Here is a 15,107-nt window from a genome sequence, read left to right on the forward strand (position 1 = left end):
CTGAGCTGCAGCAGTCTAAGCTGTAATACCCTGAGCTGCAGTAACCTGACTGTAATATCCTGAGCTGTAATACCCTGTGATGCAGTACCCTGAAATGCATTACCCTGAGCTGCAGCACTCTGAGCTTGTAATACTCTGAGCTGCAGTACCCTGAGCTGTAGCACTCTGAGCTGTAATATCCTGAGCTGCAATACCCCGAGCTGCAATGCTCTGAATGCAGCACTCTGAGCTGTAATATCTTGAGCTGCAATACCCTGAGCTGCAATGCCCTGAGCTGCAGCACTCTGAGCTGTAATACCCTGAGCTGTAATACGCTGACTGCAATGCTCTGAGCTGTAATCCCCTGAGCTCCAATACCCTGAGCTGTAATACCCTGAGCTGCAGTACCCTGAGCTGCAGCACTCTGAGCTGTAATGCCCTGAGCTGTAATACCCTGAGCTGCAGTACCGTGAAGTGCAATACCCTGAACTACAAACCCAGAGCTGTAATACTCTGAGCTGTAACATGCTGAGCTGCAATGCTCTGAGCTGTAATATTCTGAGCTGCAGCACCCTGAGCTGCAGCACCCTGAGCTGCAACACCCTGAGCTGTAATACCCTGAGCTGTAAAATCCTGAGCTGCAACACCCTGAGCTGCAGTTCCCTGAGGCTGCAGTACTCTAAGTCTGCAGTTAGTTTGCAGTTACCAGAGTTAGGCTAGTGGAGTAGTTAGCTGGTTCACCAAGGTTATGCTGCCAACAGTGTCTCACCTCCAATGCACTCAGGAAAATGCAGATTTTGACTTGAGGAAACAAGAGAAAATCACCTCCGAAAATAAAAAGAAAGTTTATAAAGTGCCAAGATCGTTTAATTGACCAATTCAGTATTTTGAAAGGTGACCTTGCTTTGACCTGACGTTAGACTGAACCTCATGTGAACTCAAAATGGTGGGAGAAGGAGTCCCGAAGCATGATGTCACAATTTCCTGCCTTTAGTGTACTGGGTTTACCTTGGGAGTTGACTTCCAATTATACTGCCATGTTTGGGTTCATACGCATCCAAAACAGCTCACTGTTAAGGTGAAAATAGCTGTATAACTGCATCTTTAAGAAATAATGACTTGGCCCATGGGTATCATTATAAATTTCCGCTGAAATCTCGTGTGCAGAGTCACCTTTTAATAGAGTCTTCCTTTTCTGGGATGTATGAAATCTTATGGACGCGCGTACGGTTTGAACGGTTCTACATAGAAACACTCATAGTTTAAAGACGGCTTGTTATTGTATTGCAGAGTTTGAAAATGTATTCTTTATTGTTTTCAGAGCCAAATCGAAAAACGGCGGAAGGTCGTTGAGAGAAAAGCTAGAGAAGATCGGATTAAATTTACCCGCAGGCAGACGTAAAGCTGCAAATGTCACTTTACTAACCTCGCTAGTAGAAGGTAAAGACACGGTAACACTTTCATTAAGGAACTCTCTTGGCTGGACCTGATGGGCATGATGGTCCCAAAATTAATACCGTCCACAATAACTTATCTGAATCACCCAAGGAAGCTGATGGTTATTTGTGTGCCCGTATTCAATACAGATCATGATGACAGTGATATCATTTCGCTGCGTTATTTTATGTATATGGCTTGCATATTGACCAATGCTCATTGCACTGAAGATAGTTGTGAGAATCAGTGACTAAAATATCATAGTTATTCTACTTTCACAATTATAAAAAACATGTTAAGCAATTTATTTGAACTTCCAAGAAAAAAATATATAATTAATTAATTAATTTTGCACACGCATTGTGTGCAAAAATAATAATAAATGTTAGAAGTACATTTATCTTGTGGCCATAAGGGGTTTTAGTTAGCCTTCATGAATAATTTGTAGTTGTCTTCAAATGTTCGTATGTTCAAATGTTCAGGTTTTCAAAAAAACTGGTTACCTATACACACAAACACACACACACTTCTATCCTCTTTATATTTCTATTTATCTTCCTGTGCACAGCTATGAAGTACATTTGAGTACCCGTTTCTTCTCCCTCATAATTTCCCAGCGTCGCTTCCCCGGCCCAATATTAACAACCGGCTAAAACATGTTTAGAAAAAAATTCACTGTCATTCGTGTGTGCACGATTATGTAAAGAAATCATATTTCTCAATAAAAGATACAAACCCATCTAATTTTACGAAAACTGGGTCGGGTTATGAATTAAATAATTAATGGAATTAATGTTATACATTTTTAAACAACTAAAGAATGTTGATCTTGTGTATTCTTCTAGTAATAGTACTGAAATATTCTATAATATTGTTGAATGGTTCATAATAGGAAAATTGGCATTGTAGATATGTAGAATGTCTATTACCCATTTTCTGTTTACCACGGCTTCTGACATACTCATTTATATATGTATATATATACACACACACACAAAATTATCGTTCCTGTGTGGGTCAACATAATAAATATTTAAAATTAGTGAGCTGATTAAACTATGTTTTTTTTTTCCCAATTCTGTTCTCCAGAAGATGTAACAGAAATTGAAAATTGTACTTTATGAATGTGTGTTTTATGGCAACACCGTCATTAGGGCTAAATCAATTTTTTAAAAAAGACAATGCTTTGTTTGATCATTAGCTGTACGGTATCTGTTTGAATCATCCAGTGCTGGTGATAATTTCATATGCAGGGCCTAAGCTATCCCCTGCAAAGTACTTTGTTTGAAAAGATTCACTGCTGGAGGGTTGAGGCATTATCTACTGGAATTCCCCCAGAGCTTGGCTTTGTAGTGTTACCCAGCCTTCCCTGCACTCTGAAACATCAGCATCAGGCGGGGAAGGTTGGTGACATGGAACTCCCTGCAGAGTGTTCTTAATAAACACACATGCATACTTAAAATAGCTATGTAGGGAATAGGTATTTTCTATCTGGCCTGAGCTGTTTAAACTGCATTTTAAAAACATCTCAGAGATAGAGGAGGGCGGGAACAAGAGAGTATTTATCAGTTTACGGCAAAATAAATTATTCTGATGAGGATTTGTTTAGCAGTTCTTAATTGACCCACAAAGTTTGCAAACAGTAGTATTTAAGAATAGTTTTGCTCCAAAGTAAACTGTCTTGTTTACTGTATTGTAGTTTATTGTCCCCAATGGAAATAAATCGCACCGTGTTATTTAGCCATAATTGGCAATACTATTTTTCTAATTCTTATTTGAAAACGCACCTAAGTTCTCAATATTTTCTGTGGAGAATGCTGGATAGCAGCTCCTTGCATGACACAGACAGACGGATATCCATATACAGAATATATATTCCATGACAGATAGACAAACAGATAGATGGATTGTAATTATTCTTCTTGCTTCTGCATGAGTGCCATCAGACATTACTGATCACATTCTAAAAGCTCACACTTCACTGTTGCAGTTTGTTATTTTGGCAAGTAACACTCAGTTGCTGCTTGTTAGAAACTCCTGGGGGTCCTTCGTTTAATTACAATATTTATCTTTTCAAAGATAAATGTTCCACAGTCAGCCCCTTCATAACAGTCAACTGCTTTGGAATGAATGTAGTTCAACGGGCATTTGTTTTAGATTGCCTACAGCAAATACTTAAACATCTACCTGAGGTAAATAACGAATATCTTAGCCACTACGATATAAATAAAGCAAACCATCACATAACCCGACAAAACTCAGCAACGTATATGCGCCGTCTAATTACTGAACACATAACATGTAGGCCAAGAGGTAACAACATAGCTACCATTTTGCAAAAAAAACTAATTAACCCAAATGTTTCATTTGAATTCTTAGAAGCTTTATTTTGACAATGTATACTCACACTAGTGATTAAGCCACTTTACCGATAACCAGATGTGTGAGTTTTGCCCTCAATGTTTATGAACTATGTATAAGCTAACAACCTACCAAAATCTGGATGTGAGATGCGAGGTCCAAATAATTCCAATTCCAATCTACTCCATTCCAACTTCCCAGGTATTCCCTCACCCGTGACCTACGCTCTATTCTTAATATAGAATTATTTCCCCACACTCTGTTCTTAACATAGATTTATATCTATCTATCTATCCATAATCTGTATATACAAAGAAAATCATGTAAAAAGGGAACATTATAAACTGGAAGATTTTAAATTGGAATTGCGTGTAATGTGTAAAATATTAGCCGTAGATAACTTGTTTTTGACCTCTCCTTCCAGTTTCGCCGACAGGAGACAGGGATTGCTAAATTAGCATATGCATATTTGTTAATCAGATCATCTCAATGTTAAATTTATTAGATGTAAGAATATAACATATTGGGAGCCCATTTACTTCTCAGCTTGGAGATTCTCCTGAATTCTCAGAGGAGGTTCTGCAGAGAATATTCGGAGCTGATGCAAGGATAGTACATTAAGAGACATAACCTACCCGAGAGGGACACTTAATACTACTGATACTAGCACCGCACGGTGCGACGTAGACACAAAACTCTCGAAATGTAAATTATAACAGATTAGGTCAATGCACGGTTAATATTGTTCGTGATTTAGTTTTTTGCTCCATTACTTTCCAGCCCTTTGATAAATATGTATGCAGATATTGGTATACATAGGATATACGTGAAAACTTGCATACGCAAGTACATATGCTTCTATATATGAACGATGAATTAAAATTATTTTGTTCTGGATTACAGGTGAAGCCGTGCATTTAGCCCGGGATTTTGGGTATATCTGTGAAACAGAATTCCCTGCCAAAGCTGCGGCCGACTACCTGAACAGACAGCACACAGATCCCAGCGAGTTGCACTCCCGAAAGAACATGATTCTGGCCACAAAGTGAGTCATTCACTTATTCTTTTGGGGGATCGCAAAAAGAATCGGTTGTGATTAATATCGCAGGTGCTCAGCAATGATACATGAACAGGATGCGATATTTGAAATTAGGTGGATGATTTGTGTCGCATCTGTTTCAAGTAGCTTATGCCTGACTGAAAGCTCCAAACACTGTGATTTTAGGCTTTTTTCCAACAAATGCATCAACACACAGTTGAAGTGGACAGAAACAAAATGGTGAATTGCATAAACTGGTCGCTGATTGTATGCCTTTTAAAAACTCATTAAATAGGAGTTCCCAAAACTTTAAAACATTATTTCATTCAGTGGGAAAAGTGGGTGCTAAACACTTAGATACATTTAAATGATCAAGCGCACGGTTTGTTTTACACAGTACACTAGAGTTTAAAAAAATAGTTTTCAGAACAGCATAAATAATTACTCCAAACCTTAATGAGTCTTGCAGTTTTAATCAGATCCGACAAAGACAAAATAATGTCTTTAAAAATGTCTTTGTGGTTGTTTATAACAAATCCCCTAAAATTCCCACCAATGATTTTGGAAAGAAAAGACTGAAAAATCATTTGCTCAAATTTGTCCAGATGTTAGCTAGACGTGATTTGAATTTAATTGTTTCTTTCCGCCGGGTCAGAAGATATTACAATCTCAGAAGTTTAATTGCTTGCAGGCGATTCTTTTTCTTTGAAGACTAGAAGCGCTTGGCTTCCCTGCCATTAATCCTTCACAGTGAACGTTTCCTACTTTACATAGTAAAAAAAATTACAAGGACGATGAATACAGGCGTTTAGAATGTTCCCACAGCAATTTCCTATGCGTCTCTCTTATATGCGTGTTACCTTACCACACACACAGAAAACAGCATAGGGACGGGGAAAGAACAACAGAGACGGAGAACGCAAAAAAAGAAACAAATATTATGTTATTTAAAAATATAATTCATTGAACATTTGCTGTCATCAGGATTTCCGACTGCAAAGTGGCCGGGATTGCCCGCCGCCTAATATCTCTTGTGGGTTTTCCGCAAATAAACTTCGGCCAGACTAAACCGCATCTCCCTGCTGCCCATCCCCCTCCCTCGCCACCACTATCCCCCATCATTAGGCGTTCAAGAGCTTTGTGTAGGAGTGGTGCACCTTTGTTCTTGTTGTTGGGGATGTTCAAAGTACAAAGGTACATAAAGTTACATTTTGATAGTTTCATTATTTGAGGCTCATGTATAAAGCAATGATTTGTTTGGCCCCATTTACAGAAGTTTCCGGCTAGCTACTCAACAATTCTCACTATTAATGATATCGACAATAATGATAACAGATATTTTTGCCTCCAAGTTCACCAATCTTTTCTCATCCTGTGCGTTGTTGTTGTCAGTTTCTATCAAATGCGCCATTGAGATACGCATAATTTCATGGTCATTGAAGACTACTCACCATGCATGTTCTTGTATTTTTACTGGAAAAAAGTTATTTCTGTATCGCATGTAGTAATTGGGTTATTCCCCAGAAATTAACTGTTGACCATTCATGAAACCATTGAATGCATCCCAATTCTTCAGAGTGGGTCTACCCAGCATCCGGGGCATAGAATACTTTGAATATTAATATTCACAATACTCTGGTGTGGATCCGAATATTCTAAGTGGGTCCGAAATATCCTTATGAACGTCACAGTCTATATATTGTTGAATTAAAACTTACACAGTGGAAATGATTACATCGCTGCATGATAATTTAGGTTTGAAATGATGCCACTAATCCTTTTAGACTTCTTTCTCATAATTTGTGTTCTACAAGCCTCCCTTAATGAAATTGTTGTCCTGTAATCACTCCCAATTCTATATTCTCTGGCCGTTGATAAGATTAACAAAGAAAACGTGATATTCAAATAAATGTAATGGCGCATCCTGCATTGCATGTCGGTGGCACTGGCATGGAACCTCATGCAGAGCCGAAAGACACAGAAGAAAGTAATCTAGTAATGCCAGCCTTGTCATTCCGAAAACGATACTACTCGGTAAATTGTTAATCCAGTTGGCAACAGGGTGTTAGATTATAAATAATTCACAGTGTATTAATGACCGCTCAGTGTTCTGAGATTTTAATTTTCTTCATTGTGAAACCTTTCTCTTCAACTATTTTCTTCAGGGAGTGTTTCGGTGAGATCATTTGTGTGTCAAGTTGAAGAAGGCTAATGCTGGGAAATGGGAACACTTTTCCATTTCAACACTCCGTATACATATTCATTATTTCCAGGTCAGGTGTTGCAATTATACGGTAGCTTCCGGTCTGATCTGGGTGGCTGTGGTCTAAGTTCCAACCATGCAGGGACTAGTTTGTACTCTCAGTTTGGAACTGCAAATGTCTCGCACAGGAGACTGAGGAATTTAAGCCTTCAGAGACAAGAGCACCCTGTGGACATTCCCAGCCACATAGGTTGGGTAAATGTGCAAGAGCACCATAGGGCCTTCTACACTTCAAATTCCAGATTAAACATGTGTTAGAAATACACTGCGTGCAATGTTGAATACAAGTGTGGTGTTACCTCTTGCAGAAATTCTTTTAAATTATTTTCACCCTATTAGACCAAACTTATACTCAAGCCATGACACAGAAACTATCTTAGAGTCAAGCTAAGGTTCAAGTTCCTTAGAAGCAGACTTTAAATATCAATTTGCTCGCATGGAGGGGGGCGGGTGGGGCAGGGGTGCGGCGGCGGATTTCGTTGGGATGGAAAGTCGGGGAAGCACCTCCCACTGGTTCTCTCTGACTTCAGTTTGGTTCCTGTTAGGTTCACACCGTTTCCCTGGGTTTTCTGGCTCTTTCGCGGGGTCAGCGATAGAACCACTGCCGAGATTGAACCTCTAAGGTATCTCCCTAATCACATGGCTCAGTCTGGGGAATTCAATTCGGACAATCAATAGAACAAACATTCATTTAAATACAGGAGTTGGGACGTCTTGTTCAAATTGTACAAGACGTTACTAAGGCCACACTTGGAATACTGCGTACAGTTTTGGTCACCCTATAGAAATTTAATGATATCATTAAACCAGGCAAAAATTTACTAGGATGCTACCGGGACTGGATGGTTTCAGATGTAAGGAGAGACTGGATAGAAGGGACTTTTTCCCTGGTGTGTAAGAAGCTTAGGGGTGATCTGAGAGGTCTATAAATAATGAGGGGTATAAATGAGGTAGAAGATAGTCAACATCTTTTCCCAAAAGTAGGGGAGGCTAAAACTAGAGGGCATAGGTTTAAGGCGTGGGGGGGGGGGGGCGCGGGGGGGAGAGATACAAAAGGATCCAGGGGGACATCTTTTTTTCATCAGAGTGTCTGGAAGGAGTTGCCAGAGGCAGTAGTAGAAACGGGTACAATTTTGTATTTTAAAAATAATTTAGACAGTTACATGGGTAAGATGGGCACAGAGGGATATGGGCCAAATGCGGTCAATTGGGACTAGCTTAGTGGTTAAAAAAAAACTGGGCGGCATGGACTACTTGGGCTGAAGGGCCCATTTCCATGCTGTGAAACTCTATGACCTCTATTTCCCTGTCTATCTGGATTTAACCCGATTCACTGGAAGTAAGGTAACAGCATGCTGACCTAATGTGCCTCCCTAATCACTCAGGCCGGAATTTTACCAACATGCCAGACCCGATTCCAGGGGCGGGCTCGGTTCGGAGAATGGCATTTTCTGTTGGCCTCGGGCGGGATCGTGCGAAACCTGGGCGGACGTGCCAGTAAAATTCCGCCCTGTCAATGTTCAACAATGTTCTTTTTAAAAAAACCTTAAATTACCAGTTACTAGACAGAACGAAGTTTATACCATACAGTGCCTTTACTAACAGCGAACGGAAAGCTCTGAGAACTGTTTGACTTTCACTGGGATCCACAAGTGTAAATCTGCGATTTAACTCTTTAAATATTAACTCCCCTGAAGATTTCATGCCCTCTCTGATTCGATTCCAAAATGCCCTGTTTTTCATGTGTTCGCCGGGGTGTTCATTTGTAATGATTTCTGATTTCGCGCACTTCTTAAGGCGCAAGATATTTGCTTCCAATGACCAAATTATGCTGCTATCGCTCATGTGTTATTGGTTGAAAAATGACTCCCCCCAGTAGACGTGTAACCCTACCTAACCTTAACTCTTCCACCCGTATGAACCTGCGCTGCTTTCAACAGAATTATTTCACAATAAGATTAATCTATATTTAGTTTGCACCACTACGTTCATTCCTTACTAAATTAAAGAAAGATTCACATCCGTGGGTCATTACGGGAATTGAGAACATATGAGATTCCATTAAAAACATCCTGACTTCTTTGACAATTGTAGTTGTAGAGAAGACTATTGTAGACATTCGTATACTTTGGAACTCAATGCCGTACAGGCAGCTTTTCGTTAATCACGATGCGCAGGTTGGGGGGAGTGGCGGGGCGGGGGTAGGTCGGGGCGGGGGAAGGGGGGTTAAACCAATTTCCATAGCAACCGGATAATGTGCATTGCATACATCTGATTTGTGTTATCTGACGGCAGCATTCTTTTGTCTTGTTTTCTTAACCCCCAGGCAACTTTGCAAAGAATTTACAGATCTGCTGGCACAGGATCGATCTCCATTGGGGAACACCAGGCCCAACCCCATTCTAGACCCAGGCATCCAGAGCTGTTTGACTCACTTTAGCCTCATTACGCATGGTTTTGGCTCTCCTGCCATTTGTGCTGCTCTCACAGCTGTCCAGAACTACCTGACGGAAGCATTAAAGGGACTGGACAAGATGTTCCTAAACAACAACCCAAATAGACACACATCTGGTGGGGAGGCAGGCAGCAAAACTGGAGACAAGGAGGAAAAGAACAGGAAATGAGAAACAGTCCTCCAAACTTTTTATTTTCTGTAGCTTTATATAAAAAAAATCTTCTATTGACTTGGAAAGGACAACAACGCACACATAACGGAGCAACACTGGGTCAACTGTTTGCAACCACAATGGACCTGGATGCAAGGCATCAAGACATTTTTTCTTGGTATTTTTCCAATTTTGCAAACATTTTGACTTCCATTTTATGTCAGAATGGCAGGTGATTCCAAGATCCCTTTGTGCGACTGCAAATTGATTGATTTTTAAAATATTATTATCAAAATCCTTTGGTCCCACGTTCATTTCAGGTCCGATTTCTGTGCACAGTTCTGCATGTTATGAGGATGGAAACATTTCAGCAAAAAGAAAATGACTATCAGGTAACATAAACACTTAATAGTTTTTATTTCCCTGTTTGGATGCATTAGCTTTAATACAGAGCCTATACTCTCAATGATCTAATGGTTTGCACACAAAATTTAACATATGGTGACAGTAATGACATGTACCTGCTCATTCTAACTCCAGACATCACCCTACAGTCAGTGGCATGGCTGACCATCACCTTCCGCTCCACATCAATCTAATCGAGGGATGGAGCTCTAAGGAGATAATTATTCACCCTCGATTGCAGTTGTCAGATCAAGTTCAAGGTGAACACCAGCATTGCAAAAAAACTGCGAAAGAACGAGTACAGCCAGACAGTGAGTTCACTTTAAAGAGACAGACTGAAATCCAACAGAGATTAATGAGAAGGGAACATCGCATAATAGAAATGGGCAGTGGTCCACCTCTACCCCACACCCCACCCCCACCAAATGACGCACTCTCTTTAATTCTTGGTACATTCCGACACATCATTAAAATTAACCCGTCTTCCTTTCAATAATTGTTCTGCGTTTGGCAGCATCTAGTTAAATGCTCAGTATGAGATGTTACTCCCCTTAAAATCCATTAGCATTTTGATCGATCTTGTTTTTGCTGCTTTTTAAAAAGACCTTTCCACTGTCCCTTCAAGGACGCTTAACTTATCGTGCAACCTCTCTCAGCTCAGAGGACGAAAAAGCAACATCTCCACCCACAGCACTTTTGATCTCAGCTTATGTGACGTTTGCTCAATATGAATTTGGACAGAGTTGGCCAATGAACAGACTGAAGGCACTATCCTTACAGAAGTCCTTACACCTAGTGAACTGATGGCCGGAATTGTCGATGGGAGATTTTAGCAGCAAACATATGGACTATTACAATATCAGAACAGCCTAGTATAATCATTCAGGAAGAAAATTCGCAGTTATAAAAATATTTGCTGGTCCGAAAAGAACCTTCATTCCGAATTGCACCATAGGCACTTGTCAAGGTTGTCTTTTTATTTCCAAATTATACATGTATATTTTCAAGACTACATTAATCGTTGCTAGTCAGTTGTACTCATACGTAAGTAAGTTAACACCCTGCTCAATACTTTATTAAACTGACAGCATGCACTCGAGAAAAAGGACGAGGGCTATGTTTAAAAGAGAGTTTGGTTAATGCAAGTCAGCAGACACGGGCTGGTAGGTAAACCATGGATTTAAATTAGCATGCAGATTCTTGGAGTTGGGTTGCCTGGAAGTCCTGGGGCTCTCTGGGACTAAAGGAGTGGCATTCTTCTAACAATAACAGCGTTCTTGTTTCTTAACTGTGTTTGTTTTCTGTATTTCCTGGAAAGGATAACAAATTCTGTCCTCACGGCCCAGGAAACGTTAATCAGTTATGAATGTATAAACATTTCGAATTGCTTCCTATCTACTGTGTTTCGGTCAATGGAACAGCGCTGTACTCAGATCTCGCCTGCGGAAGAGTTTGAAACAAGTTTAATAGCAATATTGTAAGGGGAGACGAGATGGGGCGAGGGCGACCCGCACCAAATTCCACACCTGAACAGTTAGTAAAGCACGATAGGCAAATCATGGAGCCCGATTGTTCCTCATTAATCCCATTTTGCGGTTCGAAGAATGAGAGTGATGCAGTTATCTGCATCTGGACACGGTTTTGAGCATATCCAGTTACACTAATTATCGATTTAGAAGCAAGGCATTATTGTAACATTCAACAATTTGGACCTTATTAATCTGTCGGACAGCCATATGGTAGTCATAACTATTAAAACACCTCTTAATATTTTCAGTATACAGTCATTGTTCCATATTGCTCTTCTTCACATCTTGCGTCTTTCTTGCTGGAATGTACAGCCACTTTACAGTCTTGTATTCAAATGGTTGGCCATCTAACAACATTTCTTATTACTTAAAGAACATATTTATATTACCCTACTAAATGAATCAATTTTGATATAAAAAGATAAAACACTGTGACGTTGTAGAAAACGCAAAGCTCTTTTGAGAAAAAGTTTTCCTTTTCACGTGTTTTCCTTGATTCCCACTTCTTTGCCCCCAGGCTATGCATTTCAGTAGAAGAGTTGCCACAAGCCGTCTGTGTTTCTTGGTGAGTCCACAGGTGGGTTATAGTGGAGTGTTATCTCCCAAAGTCACCCCAGCATCAAAAAATACTGGCCAAACTCATCAGACACATGGCAGGAAAGTTGGAATCCTGGGAGTATTCAGGCGTGAAAGGAATGTTTGACTGGTTTGTTACTTCGGCACTTACTCTTGTTCATTTTGAATCTTTTTTTATTCGACAAAATACATTGATATTCCGAGTTAAAACCGTCACTGACAGTAAGGTCCCCGAGAATCTGCAAGGGAAACAGATATATGGTCAATGGTCACTGCCATTGTGTGGATTGTTCTTTAGAATTCGGTGGTAAGTAGAATGCAATAAGCAAACAGGATCAATTTATGAAATATATTGTTTGCTGCCTATTTTCTTTCTACTGACTCAGGGCCGCTTCTGTCATCTACAAAAAAAAGAATGGCAGTGGTAAATGGCGACCAATTCCAAATTGTGAGGATAAACTGGTGCATTAAAGTTTACCCCCAGGTTAAGACAAAACAACCCAACCTCCTGTATTGAGGACTTTCATGTAACCCGATCGGAGGTCAATTCGCTTTTGATGATAACTCAGTTTTGTCCTGAAACAGATACAAAGTTGGTATTTCGACGGGTAAACCTCAGTGTTTGACCAGTATTGATGCAGTAATTCTAGAGCCACTTTATACATAAATATAATCCGCTTCCACTCTTGTCAAAACGCCACTGGATAAAGTGAATATCACCTGCAACACTTAGATAAGCAGGGGAAAGGCAAGCTTTCATTCTGTTGCTTCCACCATACATATTCCCACCCCCTCTCCCACTCCTCATCTTCGGCTACTTTGTCCCCTCCGTCCCCCTCTAGGGTCTGAACAGGTGAGGAATGACTGCACAAGGAACAGTTTGTGCATCAGATTGGGTGACCGTGGATTCCTGGAATTCCGAGGTCACTGCAGTTCAAAAGACACACGCAGATCTGATTAACCTCATAGTTAAAACCAACTGAGATACATGCAAGATTAGTAACAGAGATTTTAAATGCCCGGCTCATGAAATGTTCAGCTTATCTTTAGCTGTCTGATGCCAATTGTGCTCTCATCTCTTAATATGCAGCCATACAAGTTTACAGCGCCGAAGGAGGCCATTCGGTCCATCGTAACTGTGCCGCCTTTTTGATAAACTGATGAAAATCTAATTGCACTGTTAACTCCCTTCCCCCATCCCCTCACTCTGACCTTAAAAGTTGACAAAATATAGTGTCCAATGTGCAACGGGAAGTAATTAGAAATTGACGATAAATATCGCAAATTGGTCAAAAATTGGATTAAAAGTCAGATCACACTGATGTAACTCAGTCTAAAACCCCTTGACCTGGTCAGACACCCCACAAATAAATGCAGTTAACAGATCCAGCACGCTTATAGCGCTTATATTGGCATGTGACTTTGCTAAACCACCGATTAACAGAAACCTTTACAATTATCACTGCCCAGTGCAAACATTTAAAAAAATCGATTGAAGAGCATAAATTTTATTTAACAAAGGACTTACTGACACAGGAAGGAATGTGTCACCTTCGTCCATTTCTAACGTTCTCATCATCAATCCTCGAGAAACTCCCTGACAATATGAAACAGATCGTATCCTGATTTCAATAATATTCCGTTCCAGCTGAAGTGTGTCCAGCAACCATCTGATAATCAATATTATTGTAGATCAAGTATAAATGTTACAACATAAGTGCACTCAGTACGCGAAGTCAGTTTGAATGAACATCTCTGTTTACCATACCTTTCAAATGAACCTTTTACCTGAGTGGCATCCTTTAACATTGAATATGGCAAGTTTCTAATTCGCAGCCATAGTGTGAAACAGTCGTAAATTCAACAAAAGATCATAGCCTTCAAAAATCCTGCCAGGGGTCCCCTTCTCCCACGCCACGAAAGAATATGACACTTTAATCACCCTCAATTCTTTACAAGTTGCTTATACGTTTAGACTGGATGCGACGTTGTCAAAATGTGCTTTGAACTCATTATTACAATGTGCCAAAAACACGTTATGAGCAGATAACATAGTTTGGACCGTTCCCATCCTTGTCACATGCTAGGGGAAAAATGTTTTGACTCTGGTGTTTAGGCAACCTGATTATCTTTTTTTTAAAATTTCCAGACAGTTATACAACTTGGAACATCAGTTCTGCCGAATCGCCATTGGGAATCAGCTTGGAGGGGGAGGGCGGGTTGTCATTGTCATGTTTGTATATATTTATTTAATGTTAATTTAATGGGATTGTAAATATGGTGAGCCAGTAGCGGGGTATTTATCTATGATTCCATACCTCTGTGAGTGGGTTGAAAATGCTTGACGCTAGATAGTCCACTATCTGATTTCTGTTCACTAGACACATTGTAAAGGTGATGGGTAGAACTTGTTTATTGTCCAGTTGTGGTCTCATTTTAAGAAAAAAAAGCGTTGAGTACCTTGTGATTTTGTTGTATTTTATTCAGTTTAAATGTGATGCTGCTTCACTTCTCAGACAGATTATGTTGCTAGGTCTGTCCACCTACTGGTTGAATGAAAACCAATCTGTCTTCAAGAAACAAACGAACACATAATAAACCTTGCTTCCGAAATGAAATGGGTATTTTTTTCTCTCTCTTTCATCTTTCAGTAAAGCAATAAACTGCACTATAATATCAGCGTGTATTTGTTCCTGAGAGATTTTTAAAATTATATTCGGTCAGAAAACCTGCTGAATTTCATGATGTTTTAATGTCGAAATATTTATTCAAGTTATAAATTGTGCCATTTAAACCTTACGTTTCGGGACAGTGGACAAACTTTGCCATCCATGGCTGGACGTTGAGGGATAGATTTTGCCCCAGCCAAGACGAATAGCAGAGTTGTCCACGACATAATGTGAATAATGGGT

The 15,107-nt window shown here is 39.9% G+C and overlaps 1 protein-coding gene across 2 annotated transcripts in view; it reads left to right on the forward strand.

Moving 5' to 3' along the window:
* tfap2b (transcription factor AP-2 beta) overlaps nt 1–14,813 on the forward strand; it is a 49,850-nt gene extending 35,037 nt beyond the window's left edge. For both annotated transcript variants that reach the window (XM_080192689.1, XM_080192690.1), the window contains exons 5-7: nt 1,301–1,419; nt 4,681–4,822; nt 9,406–14,813. In XM_080192689.1, coding sequence (XP_080048815.1) covers nt 1,301–1,419; nt 4,681–4,822; nt 9,406–9,703 — 559 coding nt within the window. In that variant the 3' untranslated portion in view covers nt 9,704–14,813. The remainder of the gene's footprint in view (nt 1–1,300; nt 1,420–4,680; nt 4,823–9,405) is intronic.
* The last annotated feature ends 294 nt before the right edge of the window (nt 14,814–15,107 follow it).

This window comes from Carcharhinus amblyrhynchos, chromosome 7 (genome assembly GCF_965287045.1).
Source record: "Carcharhinus amblyrhynchos chromosome 7, sCarAmb.v2.hapA, whole genome shotgun sequence".
In the NCBI taxonomy this organism is placed as follows: domain Eukaryota; kingdom Metazoa; phylum Chordata; class Chondrichthyes; order Carcharhiniformes; family Carcharhinidae; genus Carcharhinus; species Carcharhinus amblyrhynchos.